Source organism: Neoarius graeffei, chromosome 25, assembly GCF_027579695.1.
Source record: "Neoarius graeffei isolate fNeoGra1 chromosome 25, fNeoGra1.pri, whole genome shotgun sequence".
In the NCBI taxonomy this organism is placed as follows: Eukaryota; Metazoa; Chordata; class Actinopteri; order Siluriformes; family Ariidae; genus Neoarius; species Neoarius graeffei.
The window spans coordinates 10,344,352-10,364,649 of NC_083593.1; the positions used below are offsets into that span (position 1 = coordinate 10,344,352).

A 20,298-nucleotide genomic window follows, 5' to 3' on the forward strand; every position below is an offset into this window, starting at 1 on the left:
CATCTCATCATCTCTAGCCGCTTTATCCTGTCCTACAGGGTCGCAGGCAAGCTGGAGCCTATCCCAGCTGACTACGGGCGAAAGGCGGGGTACACCCTGGACAAGTCGCCAGGTCATCACAGGGCTGACACATAGACACAGACAACCATTCACACTCACATTCACACCTACGGTCAATTTAGAGTCACCAGTTAACCTAACCTGCATGTCTTTGGACTGTCGGGGAAACCGGAGCACCCAGAGGAAACCCACACGGACACCATGCAAACTCTGCACAGAAAGGCCCTCGCCGGCCACGGGGCTCGAACCCGGACCTTCTTGCTGTGAGGCGACAGCGCTAACCACTACACCACCGTGCCGCCCAGGAAGTATAATAATAATTATTATTATTACAGGCTAATAATCTCAACCACATTAAATACATAAAATATATAATGGAGTCTTTTTTTTTCTTGTCAAAACGTGGCATGGTTCCCATGTTGGTGTCATGATGTCATGGTGGATCCAGAGTCTATCCCTATAAGACATTATAAACAGGAATTGGCTATGGTCAAGATGGAAGCACGTGAAGAAAAAGAAAATCTTCTGCTGTTGTAGCTTATCCACTTCCAAGTTTAGTATGGGATGCTTTTCTGCTTACCACAGTTGTAAAGAGTGATTCTTGTTATTATACAAGTTACCATTGTTTCCTGTCAGCTCAAACCAATCTGGCCGTTCTCTCATTCCGAGCTCTTGCATAAACTGCCCACTGGATGTTTTTTGTTTTTTGCACCATTCTGTATCAACTCAAAAGAGTGTTTTGTGTGAAAATTCAAAGAGATCAGATATTTCTGAAATACTCACACCAGCCGGGGCGGCACGGTGGTGTAGTGGTTAGCGCTGTCGCCTCACAGCAAGAAGGTCCGGGTTCGAGCCCCGTGGCCGGCGAGGGCCTTTCTGTGCGGAGTTTGCATGTTCTCCCCGTGTCCGCGTGGGTTTCCTCCGGGTGCTCCGGTTTCCCCCACAGTCCAAAGACATGCAGGTTAGGTTAACTGGTGACTCTAAATTGACCGTAGGTGTGAGTGTGAATGGTTGTCTATGTGTCAGCCCTGTGATGACCTGGCGACTTGTCCAGGGTGTACCCCGCCTTTCGCCCGTAGTCAGCTGGGATAGACTCCAGCTTGCCTGCGACCCTGTAGAACAGGATAAAGCAGCTAGAGATAATGAGATGAGATGAGACTCACACCAGCCCATCTGGCACCAACATGGCCAAGTTCACTGAGATCACTTTTTTTTTTGCCTCCCATTCTGATCGATGTGAACATTAACTGAAGTTCTTGACCTGTACTTGCCTTGCTTTGCTGCCATATGAGCAACATCGTTCAGGAACATTACCAAATGACACTTCCTGGGTTGATAAATCATATTATTCATCTCGCTTCAGTTTCTGTTGAGTAATTATGGCTGTGTCTGACTTTTATGATTGTAGCGATGGAGAATTGAGGCTCAGAAATGAAGCCGGTCTTACTCATTACGACAGTTGTGTCACTTTTGCCAAGAAATAATCACAACGTGAATGAAAACGTCCAGCTGGAATACATTACACTTGTAAAATGGCCACAGTTGAATTCGCAAATCCAAATCTTAAGGTTTCTAATACTAGAAAAAGCAGAATCAGAGATACAGGGTTAGAGTTTCTGCTGTAACCTGAAGAGCAGTGAACGGGCGTTTATATGACGGCCAGTTTCTTATTTTATGACTGAAACTGTGCGATTGCTCTCGATGAGAGACACACACACACCCAGGCCATAAAACTTGTAGCACTGATAAAGGAGTCTAAAGGCCGTCATTTGAACAGAAGTTTGGAAATTCAGGATATAGCAGTAATCACTGGTGCACAAAGAGGAACGAACTGCTCGACTCTTGGATGCAAAATGGTTTCTCAACTTTCTTTGACGTTTTTCTTGATGGGGATCATGTGTGCAAGCGCACAGGAATCAAGTGAGTTCAACTGTTTCAACAACTTCATTGTGTTCCTGTTTCCTTGATTATCTCTCATTCACGTGCCGAAAGAAAAACTTCTACGAGTTGCTAAATTCTTATGAAGAAATACAGTTCCTGTATATGTACAGTAGCAGTCAAAAGTTTGTACACCCCTACTCATTCATAGGTTTTTCTGTATTTTGATATTTCTATTTTCTACATAGAGCAATACTGAAGACATCAAAAACATGAAATAATGTAGGGAATTATGTAGTAAAAAAATTTTGTTTAAAACCACCCAATATGTTTCATATTTTAGATTCTTCAAAGTAGCCAGCGTTTACCTTGATGGCGCTTTGCACACTATTGTTATCTTAACCAGCTTCATGAAGTAGTCACTTGGAATACTTTTCAATTAACAGGTGCCTCGTCAAAAGTTAATTAGTGGACGAGTTTCTTGTCTTCTTAATGCGTTTGAGATCTCATCTCATCTCATCTCATTATCTCTAGTCGCTTTATCCTGTTCTACAGGGTCGCAGGCAAGCTGGAGCCTATCCCATCTGACTACGGGTTAAAGGCGGGGTACACCCTGGACAAGTCGCCAGGTCATCACAGGGCTGACACATAGACACAGACAACCATTCACACTCACATTCACACCTACGGTCAATTTAGAGTCACCAGTTAACCTAACCTGCATGTCTTTGGACTGTGGGGGAAACCGGAGCACCCGGAGGAAACCCACGCAGACACGGGGAGAACATGCAAACTCTGCACAGAAAGGCCCTCGCCGGCCACGGGGCTCGAACCCGGACCTTCTTGCTGTGAGGCGACAGCGCTAACCACTACACCACCGTGCCGCCTGTGTTTGAGATCAAAAAGCAAATAATAAAAATACCCTATTTGTCAACTGTAGTAATCCATATTATGTCAAGAACCGCTCGACTCAGTAAAGACAAACGACGTCCATCGTTACTTTAAGACATGAAGTGACTTTTATATATCCACATTCACTGAATATGAGCAGTCACATGCTCTGATTGTCTACTTTACTACCAGCTCATATACCGTGAGTAGAGAAAAACAAAATGGTGGCGCGTGTTGCTGAACCAACCGAGGACAAAATAAAAACTCTACTCGAAAACAAAACCCCCAAAAATACAAAAAAGCAACAAAATATGGAATGAAAGTATTTGATGGTAAGAGCGTATCTTTTTTTCTTTTTCAAGAATTATCATTATCGCATTTTTCACACATTGCTCCTGTCATTTCGCCGGTTTGTTTACATTCTAAGCGGAAATTTATCGGATTTGCAAAAAATAAAAATAAAAATGCTCTGTTTCTCAAAATCCAGTGAATGTGGATAGAATAAAACAGTTATTCCACTCAATCTCGTCGTACATGGATTATAGCCGACTCGACGCTATCAGCTCATGCACGACTCGATTTCGTGGAATAACTGCTAAACATATAGATAAACAAACCTAATGTGTCATGGTGGTAATATTTTACAGAACATTATTTTTTTTCCCCATTATTGTGCAGATTCAGGTTGCACTGAAATGATGGATGAAGGGACTGGATCAGAAAAGATATTGCAGTTCTACTACATGGAGGACGTCGATTTTTGCAACCCTTTCTTCTACAAAGGAGAGGGAGGCAATGGCAACCGGTTCACCACCGAACAGCAATGCCTGGGAAATTGTTCATTAAAGTATCATGAGCTCTATCCAGAAGGAGGTAAAAAAAAAAAAAATCCTCGTTTTGAAAATCTTTTAAGTGGTGTTGAATTCTTGATTCTGATTGGTCAGAAGGTGCTGATTCAATTTCTGTAGTTTTGGCTCCAAGGCAAATCATGGGTTTCTCTTAATGCGCTTGTGTTACGTTATCGTTGCTATAGTAACAGCTCATTCAAAGAGACTTGTAGCTACATAGCCTAATGTTAAAATAATAAACAAGTTCAAAGTGTGTTGTTGTTTAAGAAATCGTCGGTACGGTGAAGCTTTCTGTACAAGGAGATGTCTCATCTCATCTCATTATCTCTAGCCGCTTTATCCTGTTCTACAGGGTCGCAGGCAAGCTGGAGCCTATCCCAGCTGACTACGGGCGAAAGGCGGGGTACACCCTGGACAAGTCGCCAGGTCATCACAGGGCTGACACATAGACACAGACAACCATTCACACTCACATTCACACCTACGGTCAATTTAGAGTCACCAGTTAACCTAACCTGCATGTCTTTGGACTGTGGGGGAAACCGGAGCACCCGGAGGAAACCCACGCGGACACGGGGAGAACATGCAAACTCCGCACAGAAAGGCCCTCGCCGGCCACGGGGCTCGAACCCAGACCTTCTTGCTGTGAGGCGACAGCGCTAACCACTACACCACCGTGCCGCCCCCCACAAGGAGATGTTTATGTAATATTTATTTTGTGGAAGGAGTCTCCAATGTAACATTCCATAGGAAAGAGAACTTTACGCATTCTAGTTTTTCTGTAATGTGATGTGTTTCTGTCTTGTGAACAAGCAAGAGAGAAAGAGATGCTGGAAAAGGAGCCATTCTTTTATAATGTAGCTGATGTGAAAACAAGAACCTGTCTCTTAGATGTTCTACAACATTAAATGTAACAATAAACGGATTTTAAACAATGATAAGTCGTTCGTTTATAAGTGTAAAAAAATGGAATTGTTGGCAAGTTGCTGTGGTATAACCCGGGGCGCCGCTAGAAATTTTGGTCCCTATGAAAGAATATAATATTGCCCTCCTTTTACGTGTCTGGTAACCTGAGTTCTTCATGATGGTGTCAATCTACTGACGGTTCACCATCAATTCTGCTTCTACCGTACGCAGCTGACGTTAGTGCTGGATTGGAAAGCAACAAACCTAACGTGGTGTCACGCTCTGGCTCTGCCTACGCAAGACTGTACCGTATAATGAATAGGGAGAGGGGTGAAATATAAAGACTATCTATTCCAATAATTTTGCAGAAAATGGGGAGTGCAGGTGGCCAAGTGGTTAGAGCGCTTGACCGCTAAGCGAACGGTCCCTGGTTCGAGCCTCGGCTTGACAGGGATCTGGGGCTCGCTCCCTGTCCACCCAGCAGTGAATGGGGACCTGGTGGAAACACTGGGGAAGTTAAAGGCGGCGAGGAAAGGAACTGGCCACCCTACCTCACTATGCCGATGGCCCAGGACAAGTGCGCTCTCTAACAGGCACTCCCCCAATGTACGAATCGTATATGGGACTCCCCTTTGCTTTTTGCAGAAAATGGAAACCCAAATCAGAAGGTTGTTGTATTTGCTCGTTTTAAGAGAAAAAATTATTACTTTTTTTATTAATTTAACTTACACATGGTAATAATGGTGGTACGGTGGTGTAGTGGTTAGCGCTGTCGCCTCAGAGCAAGAAGGTCCTGGGTTTGAGCCCAGCGGCTAACGAGGGCCTTTCTGTGCAGAGTTTGCATGTTCTCGCCGTGTCCGCGTGGGTTTCCTCTGGGTGCTCCGGTTTCCCCCACAGTCCAAAGACATGCAGGTTAGGTTAACTGGTGACTCTAAATTGACCGTAGGTGTGAGTGTGAATGGTTGTCTATGTGTCAGCCCTGTGATGACCTGGCGACTTGTCCAGGGTGTACCCCGCCTTTCGCCCGTAGTCAGCTGGGATAGGCTCCAGCTTGCCTGCGACCCTGTACAGGATAAGCGGCTACAGATAATGGATGGTTGGATGGATGGTAATAATGTTAATATTGCTCTCTGAGGGCCCTCTGTCAATGCTGGGCCCTTAGAATTGTCCTAGCTTTTCCCCCCAAGGGCACTCCGGGTATAAGAGGAATAAAACATTCCGGGACATGTTATCATACCATCTTTTCATTGATTATTTACAGCACACCCTGTCATGGTTTATTCCGTACTTATCAAACTGAACATTTATCCAATTGTATTAGAGTAGATAATCAGATTTTGATGCTTTGCTTTGGATATTATATTCACTCAGATGCAGTGTGCACTTTAAAGAGGGACCGAGGCAGTTGTTACGCCCGACTTGTCATGTATTACTATGACACTGAGCAGAATGTCTGCCGACTGTTTCTTTATGGAGGCTGTCAGGGAAATGGCAACCGTTTTGAGACTAAAGAAGCTTGTGAGAGCATGTGTCAAGGTCAGTTTTCTTCTCTTCTCTTTTCCTTTACTCATTATTCTGTACCCATATTGTCTGACATGCTTAAGCCATAATAACCTTTTTATGACTTCCAGAGGACTACTCTGAAGTTAAACATTAAGCACAAGCTCTATGTTTGTTCACTTTTGCTTCTAGAAACTTCCCATATACACGCCATGTGTGCTAACATGCTAGTGGACTCAAGTTTTAAATATTTCGAAAAATATAGAGAGGATAGAAACCCAGCGACTTCACTAGCCAAGTTCCCAGTGTGCTTTTGCGCAAAATAGAAGTGATACAGTATTTGAAAAATTTTTCGACAAAACACGATTGCGAATGGTCTGTATTTCCATCTGTTACATCGAAACCAAGTCTGCTCTTAAAACAAATATCAAAAGTCAACAGAATAATGTTTATTTCACTGGATTTTACACTCAGGACATAATGTCGTAACGTTATGTCAAACTTAGAATAAGAAGTTTGAAAGAAACCATTAAACTCCGCCAGTGGCGGCTGCTGGTTTTTAAAACAGGGGAAGCCCATTTTACGCATTCATCGTAAAACCTGTAGGCCGGATATCAAAGCATAGAAAGGTGTGCCCCATTAGCATAGTGAACTCGACAACCCTACCTAGTGGCAGAAAGTATTTTTGCTTGTACATTTCATGTTATAGTCTGGCTTGCCAGGCTAGTGCCTCATATCCTTAATCAAAGATATCAAACATCCAAAAATCACTGGCTATTCAACGAACATCATACGCTGATATGCAACACAGAGTCTTTAACACAACACCCAGCTGTGCAACACATTCTTGAACATCTTCTGCAACACAGTCTGGAAATTCATAACCAGGTAGGCTATGCAACACACAGAACCTTGAATATTATACCCAGGTATAACCTATAACACAGAGCCCACCATTCTCTTAACATTACTGAACAATATGCACACTTCAGATTCATGAACATGAACACTATTTATACACAAATTCTGCCCTCCGCTCCTTTTCCAGAAAATGGTCTGTGACCCTGTCATACCAGCTGGTTGTGCTGTCCAGAGACTTCACCAATTTCTGTTAGCAGCTAGCACTGCAGATCCCAATAAGGCTCAAGCTAGCCTACATCCAGATTGAACTACAAATGAAATAAACGAGTGAATTCACGAATGATCAAACTGATAGAATGGATGAAAGTTAACGGAGCATAACGAGTAATATTTACATTTATTTACAGAGTAATGTACAGAGACATCAATGAGAAGAAACGTTTATATGAAAAGAAAGTCGGACAGCACTTTGGCACACGACTGCACTTTCTCGACATCCGCTAGGGACTGACTGATCATACTTCCGTGTTCCTCGCTGAAGTACCACCCTCCTCATGTCTTTCAAACACTACCTCCAATAATCCTTTATCAGCCCGGCTTCTTGTCCCTCCCACTGTCTCGTTTAGTCCCAGAGAAGCCCGGCTTCCCTGGAAGTGACGATTTTGTTGATTTTAACCAATAACAACTAGCCGAAATTGGCTGTTCAGAGCCGTCTCGTAGACTGCAACGGACATCCGGCTGCCAGTCAGTGTTGCCAGATACTGCTGACGTTTTCCATCCCAAAATATGTTCAAAACCCGCCAAAATGCACTTAAAACCCCCCAATCTGGCAACACTGCTGCCAGTCCATAGAGCCCATTGAAATAAGAAAGGTTACAGCCTGGCAGCAAAGGTGATTCTCGTAGCGAACTGCAAATTCGTCAGACATCACTCAAATAAGTTACAGGATAGTTATGAACATAAATACAATCTTGGGCATATATTATGTTATGCAAGTTATTGTTTTAATGAGAATTCAACGTCGTAGACGCCGCAGTTTGGGGAGAGAATTTTAGGGGAAGCTCGGCTTCCCTTGTTGTCTCTGAGAAATCGCCCCTGAACTCCGCCCACTTTGCCCAGTGACATCATATCCTTGGTCCTTGAAAATCTTATTTTATTATACCATGTATATGTGTATCAGTTTATGTGTCATTGTGATATAAATGTCCATTTCTTTTACAAACACTACTAGCTAAGACTGGACTGGAAACACATTAAACAACACCGTGTACTTTTAAAGTCATTTTTCTCGAAATCAAAATGGGTTTTGCGCCATATTCAAAACCAAAACTCGCAACTTCTTGATGATTCATGACTTTTTCTTTCCAGTACCTAATTAGAAGGATATTACAAGGAACATTAGTTATTGTTGGAGTTATGTTAGATTTTTCTACTGGAAAAATGGCATACAATTTTTTTTATAACAGTACATGGTTGATTTTCTTGATAAAACAATGATATTCCAACACAGCTTTCTGTCTTTCTCTGGAGAGTCTTCAAAGTGAAATAATAATCAGTAAACGTATCAGTAAAAATATTCTTTTTTTTGGATGAGAAATTATAGACTGTAGTTTGTAAGTTTTACTGAGCGTCTTACGGAACCAGCCACAGTTCTTCTGGAGATTTTGACTACAACACTTGCTTCTTCTTTTTACAGTGAATCCCAGCAGCCTTCATTATGTTTTTTTTTTCATATTCAGTCAATTTTGCTAATACAAACACAGAATAGAAGGGCCCTCGGTAGAGTGCATACCTCTGCCAAGCCACATATTAGAATATCCACAAAAATTCCTGGATCCACGTATATATCTGGATCCTGGATCCAGATACATATCCAGATTTGCATCAAAATCTAATCAATTGTTCCTTGGCCCATGGCCCACCTTTTCTCCAAATTTCACCAAGGTCTGTTCACTAGTTTGTGAGTTATGTTGGGAAAAGACAAAACAAACAAACAAACAAACAAAAAACAACTTGGATCTGCATACATATCTGGATCCTGGATCTGCATACACACCTGGATTTGTATCAAAATCTAATCAATTGTTCCTTGTCCCATGACTCACCTTTCCTCAAAATTCAATCAAAATCCGTTCACTACTTTTTGAGTTACGCTGGGAACAGAAAAAAAAATCTTGGATCTGCATACAAATCTGGATCCTGGATCCATATACATATCCAGATTTGCATCAAAATCTAATCAATTGTTTGCTGGCCCATAGCTCACCTTTCTTCCAAATTTCATCAAAATCTGTTCAGTACTTTTTGAGTTATTTTGAGAAAAGACAAAAAAAATCCTGGATTTGTATACATATTTGGATCCTGGATCCGCATACATACACTACCGTTCAAAAGTTAGGGGTCACTTTGAAATGTCCTTATTTTTGAAAGAAAAGCACTGTTCTTTTCAATGAAGATCACTTTAAACTAATCAGAAATCCACTCTATACATTGCTAATGTGGTAAATGACTATTCTAGCTGCAAATGTCTGGTTTTTGGTGCAATATCTCCATAGGTGTATAGAGGCCCATTTCCAGCAACTCTCACTCCAGTGTTCTAATGGTACAATGTGTTTGCTCATTGCCTCAGAAGGCTAATGGATGATTAGAAAACCCTTGTACAATCATGTTAGCACAGCTGAAAACAGTTGAGCTCTTTAGAGAAGCTATAAAACTGACCTTCCTTTGAGCAGATTGAGTTTCTGGAGCATCACATTTGTGGGGTCGATTAAATGCTCAAAATGGCCAGAAAAATGTCTTGACTATATTTTCTATTCATTTTACGACTTATGGTGGTAAATAAAAGTGTGACTTTTCATGGAAAACACAAAATTGTCTGGGTGACCCCAAACTTTTGAACGGTAGTGTATCTGGATCCTGGATCCATGTACCTGTACATATCCAGATTTGTATCAAAGTCTAATCAATTGTTCCTTGGCCCATGGCCCACCTTTCCTCCAAATTTCACCAAGGTCTGTTCACTACTTTTTGAGTTATGTTGGGAAAAGACAAAAAACAACAAAAAAAAACTTGAATCCACATACATATCTGGATCCTGGATCTGCATACACATCCAGATTTGCGTCAAAATCTACTCAATTGTTCCTTGTCCCATGACTCACCTTTCTTCAAAGTTCAATCAAAATCCATTCACTACTTTTTGAGTTATCTTGGGAAAATACAAAATAAAAATCCTGGATCCACATACAAATCTGGATTTGCATCAAAATCTAAATCAGGTGTTCGTTGGCCCATGGCCCACCTTTTCTCCAAATTTCACCAAGGTCTGTTCAGTACTTTTTGAGTTACGTGAGGAACAGACAAACAAAAACAGACAAACAAATAAACAGAGGCAAAAACATAATCTCCTCCAACAAAGTTGGCAGAAGTAATAAATGTTTTCATTATGTAATATTTCCTGTAGATGAAGTTTATTTGAATGCATTATACAAACTGTAGCTTACTCCAGTCATGTACACTAGAGGGCACTGCAAGCAAAGCTACACCCAAAACATACTCCTGTTGTAACTTCAGTTTTCACACTATGTAGTAGACATACAGTAATAGATTTTGGATGTGGCCAACTTATAAAAAAAACCTCTTTTGTATTTTACAGCAAGGTCTGGAAGGATGTTAGGACAAGCTCCTAACCCTGATGAGCAAACAGTGGATGTGGGTGAGTGCACAAATCAGCTTAATAATAATCATCACTCATGAAAAATGACTAATAATTGTCATTAGATCATGAGGTATTTCTGCTAATCTGTATCCATTCTTGGTGTGGTTTGTGCAGTAAACGAACCTCTAGAGAAACTGGAAACATTCATGGAAGGATTTTTTTTTGTCTGACTTTTTTTTTTTAAATAATTTTTTGGTTTGGTTATTTGCCAGTTACCACCCCCTAGCCCGCTCTCCTCAATTATACAACAGCCTCCAACCAGGGATAATGAAGGCTATTACAAACATGTGAAGCCAGCCAGCCAGATCAAACTGCTGCTCCTGCAGCATCACAGGGCTGTGCAAGGGCTATCTACCCTCTTCCACATACATGAGCATACAGATGCCCGTGCTTGGCTAGTTCTGCTGTGATTGACAGGGGACAGAGGAAGTCTGCCATCCCTTCAGAGACCCCTGACCTTCGATGGCTATGGCACTTTTTGGATTTAAACTCATAACCACATGGGGGATGCTTTTCTGTTGTAGTGGGCGGCACAGTGGTGTAGTGGTTAGCACGGTCGCCTCACAGCAAGAAGGTTCTGGGTTCGAACCCAGCAGCCGGCGAGGGCCTTTCTGTGCGGAGTTTGCATGTTCTCCCTGTGTCCGTGTGGGTTTCCTCCGGGTGCTCCGGTTTCCCCCACAGTTCAAAGACATGCAGGTTAGGTTAATATGGGACGGCCTTGGGCTGAGGTGCCCTTGAGCGAGGCACCGAACTCCCAACTGCTCCCCGGGCGCTGTTAGCATGGCTGCCCACTGCTCTGGGTATGTATGTGTGCTCATTGTGCATGTGTGTGTTCACTGCTTCAGATGGGTTAAAGCAGAGAGGAAATTTCACAAGTGTGTGATGAATAAAGTTGTGCTTTCTTTCTTTCTTTCTTTCTTTCTTTCTAGATACGTATGCACCTGTGGCGTGAACCACATATTGTTTTTCTAATTTTGCCATAAATACATTCCTTAATCTATAATGCAGCCATCATTAAAATGTTATACTGTAAAACAACCTATAAATATGACTTTGTAGGCCAATTAAACATGCGATATGCATTAATTTCAGTTTACAGCTGATTTTCTCCAAACTTGATTTTCTGTTAAGATGATAATACTTTAAACATTTCTGCTAATTCCTCTGGGTTGGCTGCACCAAATTTAATGATCATTAATTTGAAGATTGGAAAGATAATTTCGTGTAGATGTAGAATATCCAATAAACCTTTTCATTCTTTGACCAACTGGACACTTTTTGTGGTGACACGTCCCATATAGACATTAAAATGTACAGATGTTTCGTAATAAGTGTTGTATTGTTCACTGATGGAGTGTGTTTTAAAGTATATCAAATATAAAATGTGTGTTTATGTTTGCCAGGTTTGATTGTAGGCATTCTGGGTGGTGTTGTGTTTGCAGTGGCAGTCAGTGCTACTATTGCGCTATTTGTACTCCGAAGGTGAGTTTCATCATGAACAATAATTGCTGTTGCAAAACGGTCATCTGCGTTGCTTCGCACATGTGACTTCTTATTATAAACGAATTCTAAAAGGGTCTCTCTTTTTTCATTTTATCAACAGGAAAGCAAAACATGCAGACATGAAGAAAGTGCCCACAACTGATATTGAGATGAGATAAACAGACCGCTAGTTAAACAGAAGGCCAGGGCTTTGTGTTTGTGTGTATGCGTTCTTTTGTATGAACTTTTTATTATCCAACTGGGTGCATTATGAGAAATAATACTCTTACTTGTTCATTATGCGATTTATGCTTAGAGTTCAGGAATACATAAACAAAAAAAAACCCAACCATATAAATAGACAACTGTAATAGAAAGCTGCCTTCGTGTTCAACATACGAGGTAAAATGTTCGTATGGAAAAACAGCATAGCATTCGATTGGTAATTTACTCTAATTTGTCTTTTAGCATTGGAAATGTAAGATCAATTTAACTGCTCCAACACTTATATATGTTGTATTGTTCAGTGATGGAGTTTTGTATGATCTTTCTGATGAGCGTGGGTTTTACCTAAAATAAAAGTATGAGTACATAACTGCTTTATTACTATTTTATTTGACCTCCTGTGCATTCCAAATACAACCCCAATTCCAAAAAGGTTGGGACACTGTGTAAAACATAAATAATAACAGAATGTGACGGTTTGAAAGACATGGAAAACCTACATTTCATTGAAAATAGTATAAAGACAATATATCAAATGTTGAAACTGAGAAATGTTGTTGTTTCTTGAAAAATATGTGCTCATTTTGAATTTGATGTCAGCAACATATTTCAAAAAAGTTGGGACGGGGCAACAAAAGACTGACAAAATTGTGTAATGCTAAAAAAAAACCTAATCTGGTTAACTGGCAACAGGTCAGTAACATGATTGGGTATAAAAAGAGCATCTCAGAGAGACTCAGTCTCTCAGAATTAAGATGGGGAGGGGTTCACCACTCTGTGAAAGACTGCATGGGCAAACAGTGCAACAATTTAAGAATAACGTTCCTCAATGTAAAATTGCAAAGAATTTGGGGATCACATCATCTATGGTACATAATATCATTGAAAGGTTGAGAGAATCTGGAGAAATCTCTGTATGCAAGAAACAAGGCTGAAAACTGACATCGGATGCCTGTGATCTTCAGGCCCTCAGGAGACACTGCATTAAAAGCAGACACGTGTCTGTAGTGGAAATCACTGTATGGGCTCAGGAACACTTCAGAAAACCATCATCTGTGAAAACAGTTCATTACTGCATCCACAAATGCAAGTTAAAACCATATATACACAATATCCAGAAACACCGCCACCTTCTCTGGGCCCGAACTCTTTTATGATGGACTGAGGCGAAGTGGAAAATTGTCCCGAGGTCTGACGAATCAAAATTAGAAATTATTTTTAGAAATCCTAGACATCATGTCCTCCAGGCTAAAGAGGAGAGGGACCATCCGGCTTGTTATCAGTGCACAGTTCAAAAGCCAGCATCTGTGATAGTATGAAGGTGCATTAGTGCACATGACATGGGTAGCTTGTACATCTGGGAAGTTTTCATTAATGCTGAATGATATATACATGTTTCAAAGCAATATGCTGCCATTCAGACAAAATCTTTTTCGGGGAAGGCCTTCCTTCTTTCAGCAAGACAATGCCAAACTGTTTTCTGCACACATTAAAACTGCATGGCTCCGTAGTAAAAGAGTCCAGGTGCTAAACTGGCCTGCCTGCAGTCCAGATTTGTCTCCCATTTAAAACATTAGGCACAATATGAAGTGCAAAATACGACAAAGGAGACCCCAAACCTGAGCAACTGAAACTGTATATTAGGCAAGAATGGGACATTTGTCTTTCAAAACTACAGCAGTTGGTCTCCTTAGTTCCCAAATGTTTACAGAGTGTTGTTAAAAGTAGAGGTGATGCAACACAGTGGTAAACATGCCCCTGTCCCAATTTTTTTGAAATGTGTTACTGGTATTAAATTCAAAATGAGCATATATTTTTCAAAAAACAATAACATTTCTCAGTTCCAACATCTGATATGTTGTCTTTGTACTATTTTCAGTGAAATAAAGGATTTCCATGATTTGCAAATTATCGCATTCTGTTTTTATTTACAGCTTACACAACGTCCCAACTTTTTTGGAATTGGGGTTGTATATACAGTATATTTACTGAGAACTGTTTTTAATACGAAATCTGTATTTCCTATTATGTAGTACTATTATGTAGTACACTACTGTACAGTATCTCTCAGCCTCAGGGCTTTGACAGAATTCAACATTTTGTACTATTGTTGAGTTCAAATCTGTCAGCATTCTGTTAATATAATACTCAAAATACATCACCATTATTAGGAACCCCGAATGTGACCAGCGCAGTCTATATTGAAGATGTCATCGATTCAAAGCATGAATGCAGAATACAGTATATCCCAGAAAAAATGATTGATTTTACAGTTATAATTAATAATCGTTAGAGGCTATATTAAAGGTTAGGTTTGAAAAAGTATATATTCACAAATATCCAGCTATTAATCCAATTCAATTCAATCCCGGATATAAATTTCAAATGTATAAATCCATCCCTAACGAACAAGCCTGAGGCGATGGTGGCAAGGAAAAACTCCCTGAGACAACATGAGGAAGAAACTTTGACAGGAACCAGATTCAAAAGGAAGCCCATCCTCATCCGGGTGACGCCTGATAATGTGATTTATAAATAATTTCTCTTCTATAACTGTATACTGTAAAGTCAAAAAGTGCGATTGTGAGCTTATGAGCATCAGAGTCATTTTGGAATTCATATCAGAGATACCTGGAATCACAATTCTTTGGGTATCCAACACAAGATTCGCAGCGTTAAGAGAAAAGGACTCCAATTGAAGTCAGAAGCCATTGGCTAGCTCATCTGATAATGATAGGTTTTAGTATTGTCATCTGTTTCAAGGATGTGAGACCATACAGTGCTGTGCAAAAGTCTTGGCACCCTGATTTCTTAATACCAATTTTATCTTAAATGATTATTTAATGACTTCTGCATTATTGCGTCAGTAAAACCATTTTAGATTTACTTTTACAACCAAGATTAAAATGTTCCAGAAAAATCTTTGTATGTTGGTAAAGAAGGCAATATCTATTCATCCATTATCTGTAGCCGCTTTATCCTGTTCTACAGGGTCGCAGGCAAGCTGGAGCCTATCCCAGCTGACTACAGGCGAAAGGCGGGGTACACCCTGGACAAGTCGCCAGGTCATCACAGGGCTGACACATAGACAACCATTCACACTCACACCTACGGTCAATTTAGAGCCACCAATTAGCCTAACCTGCATGTCTTTGGACTGTGGGGGAAACCGGAGCACCCAGAGGAAACCCACGTGGACACGGGGAGAACATGCAAACTCCACACAGAAAGGCCCTCGCCAGCCATGGGGCTCAAACCCGGACCTTCTTGCTGTGAGGCGACAGTGCTAACCACTACACCACCGTGCCGCCCAGCCTAGCAACTTGACACATAAATTCTGTTGAAATACTAATTACATCTTTTGAGTGACAAACACCAGATACAAGTACAAACATACAAATTCTTGATGTTGAACAATCTCACAGCCCCATTCAGGTGCATAAAGTTATTATTGCACCTAGTGGTCAAAAATGGAAACTGCATTTTACAGAACTGGGTAGGATTCATGCTGCCCCATGTTCGGGGGAGGAGCAGTGGGCAGTACAGTTGCCAGATTGAACTAGATTAAAAGCACTCAGGGGTCACCTTGGCCTTGTTTCATAGCAAATAATCAGAATGAATTAGAATCTAAATTTAACGTGAAGTTCCACAAGCAAAGGCAAAGTGCCAGTGCAGACAGTGTTTCTGTGATATACGGAACCATTTCTACTCTACGATACTGTATATTTGCAAAGATTGGGAGAGAGATATGGAGAGGATAATTTCTGTACATCAAAAATGCATGCGCACCATGGTGATCTTGTTTCCCACACAAAGTATGAGCAAAAGAAGAAGAAGAAGAAGTGTCTCCCTTTTCCAACTACTCTGGACGAACGAGAAGGGTCTGACAGCAAAGGAAAGAACCTCAGTTTCACAACAACAGTTTCATCTCACTGGCACTGAAAGCATGCACAGCAGGGCATCATGTGAACCTACCATATGATGGTTGTATGTGCCGCTATGCATACAGCATTACCATTCAGCAAAGGATATCAATGCCAATATATGACCAACGTCGTACATGCTGTGACAAATTTCATTGCCCCTTTTGCTCAACAGAGACCAGGAGTTGGCCTAGTGGTTAGCGTGTCCGCCTCTTGACCGGGAGGTCACGAGGTCTACTCACGGTTGGGTCATACCAAAGACCATCATAAAAATGGTACCTGTGGCCATCTGGCAAGGCATGCTGCAATACAGATGTGAGTAGGGAAGTCAAACTCTTGTGGTTACCAGAAGACTAGCCCCCCACTGTAACATACACAGATTCTCCAGCATGAACTCTGCATACAAGGAGTACCATAGTACGGAGACATTGTTGGTAAAAATTCGTTCTGATATTATCAACAACACGGACTCTCAGAAGGTGACGCTACTGGTCCTATTGGACCTGTCGGCCGCCTTCGACACGGTCAGCTTGGACATACTCACTAGTATATTTCGGAGCCAGTTTCACATCTCAGGAAACGTACTTTCCTGGTTCCAGTCCTACTTTCAAGATAGGGACCAGCGTGTCATCATTAACAATGCGATCTCTGACCATCACAAGCTGAAGTATGGCGTCCCCCAGGGAAGCTGTGCTGGTCCGGTGGTTTTCCTGGGATACCTGTGCTCCTTGTACGACATCATCGAGAAGCACCTGCCTGTGGTCCAGGTCGGCGGATACGCAGATGACCATCAGCTGTATCTGTCATACAAGCCTGGAGATCACTTATCTGAGACCGGTGCTGTTGACAACCTTCGTGCCTGTATCTCCGAAGTCAGGGCATGCATGTTATCCCATCGGTTGAAGATAAATGACATGAAAACTGAGTTCATGATACTTGGAACTCCACAACGGCTTGCGAAAGCGACAATTCAAGACCTTGTAGTTGGAAACTCTTACATCAAGTCTGTGCAGTCACTAAAAAACCTCGGTGTGGTCTTTGACCAGCAGCTCAAAATGACTCATCATGTGAACTATATATGTCAGAAAGGTCATTATCAACTTAAGCGAATCAGGCAAATACGGAAATATTTGGACAAACCAGCCACAGAGAAAATTGTCCATGCGTTTGTGACTTCTAACATAGATTACTGCAATGCCCTGTTGTATGGGGCCCCAAAGTGTGTGATCAACAAACTACAAAAGCTGCAGAATTGTGCAGCCAGAGTTGTGTGTGGTGCCCAGAAGTATGATCACGTGACACCACTTTTGAAGGATCTCCATTGGCTGCCAGTTTCGTATCATATCTTACTTAAGATCGCATTATTGACATACAAGTGTTTGAATGGGCTGGCACCGAATTACCTTAAAGACCTTATTGAGATCTACACTCCACAACGAACACTAAGATCCAGCAGCCAGGGCAACCTCAAGGTCCCTGGGTGTAGGAGTCAGGTTGGGACCCGAGCCTTTACTCATGCAGCTCTACAAGTATGGAACTCCCTCCGCATTGACATTAAATTCTATGATCTGGACTCTTTTAAGAAACATCTTAAATCATACTATTTTAAACAAGCATTTTAAATTGTATATTTATACATATGTTTTTAATTTTATTATATTTGTTATTTTATAATTTTTACTTCATTCCCTGTGTTATGTACGTGCATTGAGATTTTTATTTTCTGCACTGAATAAATAAACTGTTAAACCCTAGCTGTATAGGCAAGAGGCCGAGGGCTATGGAAATGGAGATCAGTGCCTCACCCATGCGCCTCAAAAGAACTGGTTAGTACCTGGATAGGAGACTGCCTTGGAAGACCAGATCCTGGCATGGAAGGGACTTTGACTTGACTTTGCTCAACAGAATATTATAAGCCAACAGCATCCAGTCACCTTAAGCATCACCTTAATTTACAGTTTAACTGGGCAGTCCAAAGTGAAGGTAAGTCGACATTGGAGAACGTAGGTAGAACTCTCAAAAGATTCATCCAGCAAGCTAACCATATAACTATAACTATATAACTAAATACATATACAACTATAACCTGTGCCTAGGCTACTACTGCAATTTTATATTCTTTAGGTGGGGACTTTTGTCACTTGTGACAAGAAATTATAAAAGTTGTAGTTTGACGCATCAAAAACGAAAGTTTGTTTGAGCCTTCAGCTTAACACTTTCACCACTGCAGGCCGCTATTCTCGTCTCATGGTAGGAGGGAAACTTCTGTATTGTCTATGCTGATTGGTTGAGAAGTTAGATTCCCTGGGATTTCCTACAACGCAATTTAGATAAACACAATATTATTTTGTGTTAATTAGGGTTACGCATCTTTCTTTCAGTAAATATAAGTGGATAAAACGCAAATTTAAACTGTGTTCAGTTTATTGTTATAAGTGTTACATATTTTCAAAGCAGAATTCCTCTTGTTTCCAACGGTAACAAATATGTCACTATGGCACACATTCTAGCTCATGATATTTTCTTTTAAAATTGTGTACTGGTTTATATTGAATTTATCACAAAGTTACTTAGTGTTAATGGTATTTCTTATGTTATATACAGTAAGTTATATAATGTATATAGCAGTCTGTATATGAAGTTACACAGTGGTGAAAGGGTTAAAATATGTTATTAACCTAATGTACGACAGTTCATAATAATAATAATAATAATAATAATACAACTAATAATAAACTAGGGCAGCACGGTGGTGTAGTGGTTAGCGCTGTCGCCTCACAGCAAGAAGGTCCGGGTTTGACCCCCGTGGCCAGCGAGGGCCTTTCTGTGCGGAGTTTGCATGTTCTCCCCGTGTCCGCGTGGGTTTCCTCCGGGTGCTCTGGTTTACCCCACAGTCCAAAGACATGCAGGTTAGGTTAACTGGTGACTCTAAATTGATCGTAGGTGTGAATGTGAGTGTGAATGGTTGTCTGTGTCTATGTGTCAGCCCTGTGATGACCTGGCGACTTGTCCAGGGTGTATCCCGCCTTTCGCCCGTAGTCAGCTGGGATAGGCTCCAGCTTGCCTGCGACCCTGTAGAACAGGATAAAGCGGCTACAGATAATGAGATGAGAGATGACTAGCCTTGCACCACATGACAATATATATACCACATGACAATCCTCATTAAACTGAAGATTGCAGAAGATATGCCAAAACATTTCTTTAAAAAGTTGTTAAAAAGGTCCAGCTGACTATGGGCGAGAGGCAGGGTACACCCTGGACAAGTCGCCAGCTCATCGCAGGGCTGACACATACCACCATTCACACTCACAGTCAATTTAGAGCCACCAGTTAACCTAACCTGCGTATCTTTGGACTGTATGAGGAAACCCACGCAGACATGGGGAGAACATGCAAACTCCACACAAAAAGGCCCTCATCAGCCGCTGGGTTCGAACCCATAACCTTCTTGCTGTGAGGCGACAGTGCTAACCACTACACCACCGTGTCTATGTACGACCATGTAGGCTAAGTCTCATCTCATTATCTGTAGCCTCTTTATCCTGTTCTACAGGGTCGCAGGCAAGCTGGAGCCTATCCCAGCTGACTACGGGTGAAAGGCGGGGTACACCCTGGACAAGTCGCCAGGTCATCACAGGGCTGATACATAGACACAGACAACCATTCACACTCAGGGCCTCTGCATGCTCTTGCGACAAGGCTTTCGCAGATAGCTTTTCGCAGACAGTTGTAATTTATCGTTGAGCGGGGAGTAATAGGCGTGTGCGATGTTATTCACCGCCACAACGCAAGGGGGTGCGAAGTCGCGAAATCGCTAGGAGTAGTTGGTGGGTGTGGTTAGTGGAGTGTTTATCCTCCGGTTACTTATAATGACTAGAACTGGAGTCGGATAGATGTACGTACTTCCTCACTTCCTCGATCAACCGCTCTTTGTGCTGCTCCATCTTCGCTCGTGTTTTTTAAAATGGCGGTCGTGAAAACAAAACAAACCGGGAAAGTAGGG

The 20,298-nt window shown here is 41.6% G+C and overlaps 1 protein-coding gene across 1 annotated transcript; it reads left to right on the forward strand.

Annotated features, from left to right (window-relative positions):
- The first annotated feature begins 1,913 nt into the window (after nucleotides 1-1,913).
- wu:fb59d01 (uncharacterized protein LOC322379 homolog) lies at nucleotides 1,914-12,343 on the forward strand. Its single transcript, XM_060909393.1, has 7 exons — nucleotides 1,914-1,980; nucleotides 2,115-2,123; nucleotides 3,508-3,702; nucleotides 5,955-6,119; nucleotides 10,600-10,659; nucleotides 12,066-12,144; nucleotides 12,266-12,343. The coding sequence occupies exons 1-7, from the start codon at nucleotides 1,914-1,916 to the stop codon at nucleotides 12,321-12,323; spliced, it is 633 nt and encodes a 210-aa protein (XP_060765376.1). The 3' UTR covers nucleotides 12,324-12,343.
- The last annotated feature ends 7,955 nt before the right edge of the window (nucleotides 12,344-20,298 follow it).

What these genes read in the sequence shown, in the direction of transcription:
- wu:fb59d01 (XM_060909393.1), top strand. Translation starts at nt 1,914, where the DNA reads ATGGTTTCTCAACTTTCTTTGACGTTTTTCTTGATGGGGATCATGTGT. An exon ending in TGAGCTCTATCCAGAAGGAG is followed by an intron (nt 3,703 to 5,954) that starts GTAAAAAAAAAA and finishes ATATTCACTCAG; the next exon opens with ATGCAGTGTGCACTTTAAAG. An exon ending in TTGTGAGAGCATGTGTCAAG is followed by an intron (nt 6,120 to 10,599) that starts GTCAGTTTTCTT and finishes TGTATTTTACAG; the next exon opens with CAAGGTCTGGAAGGATGTTA.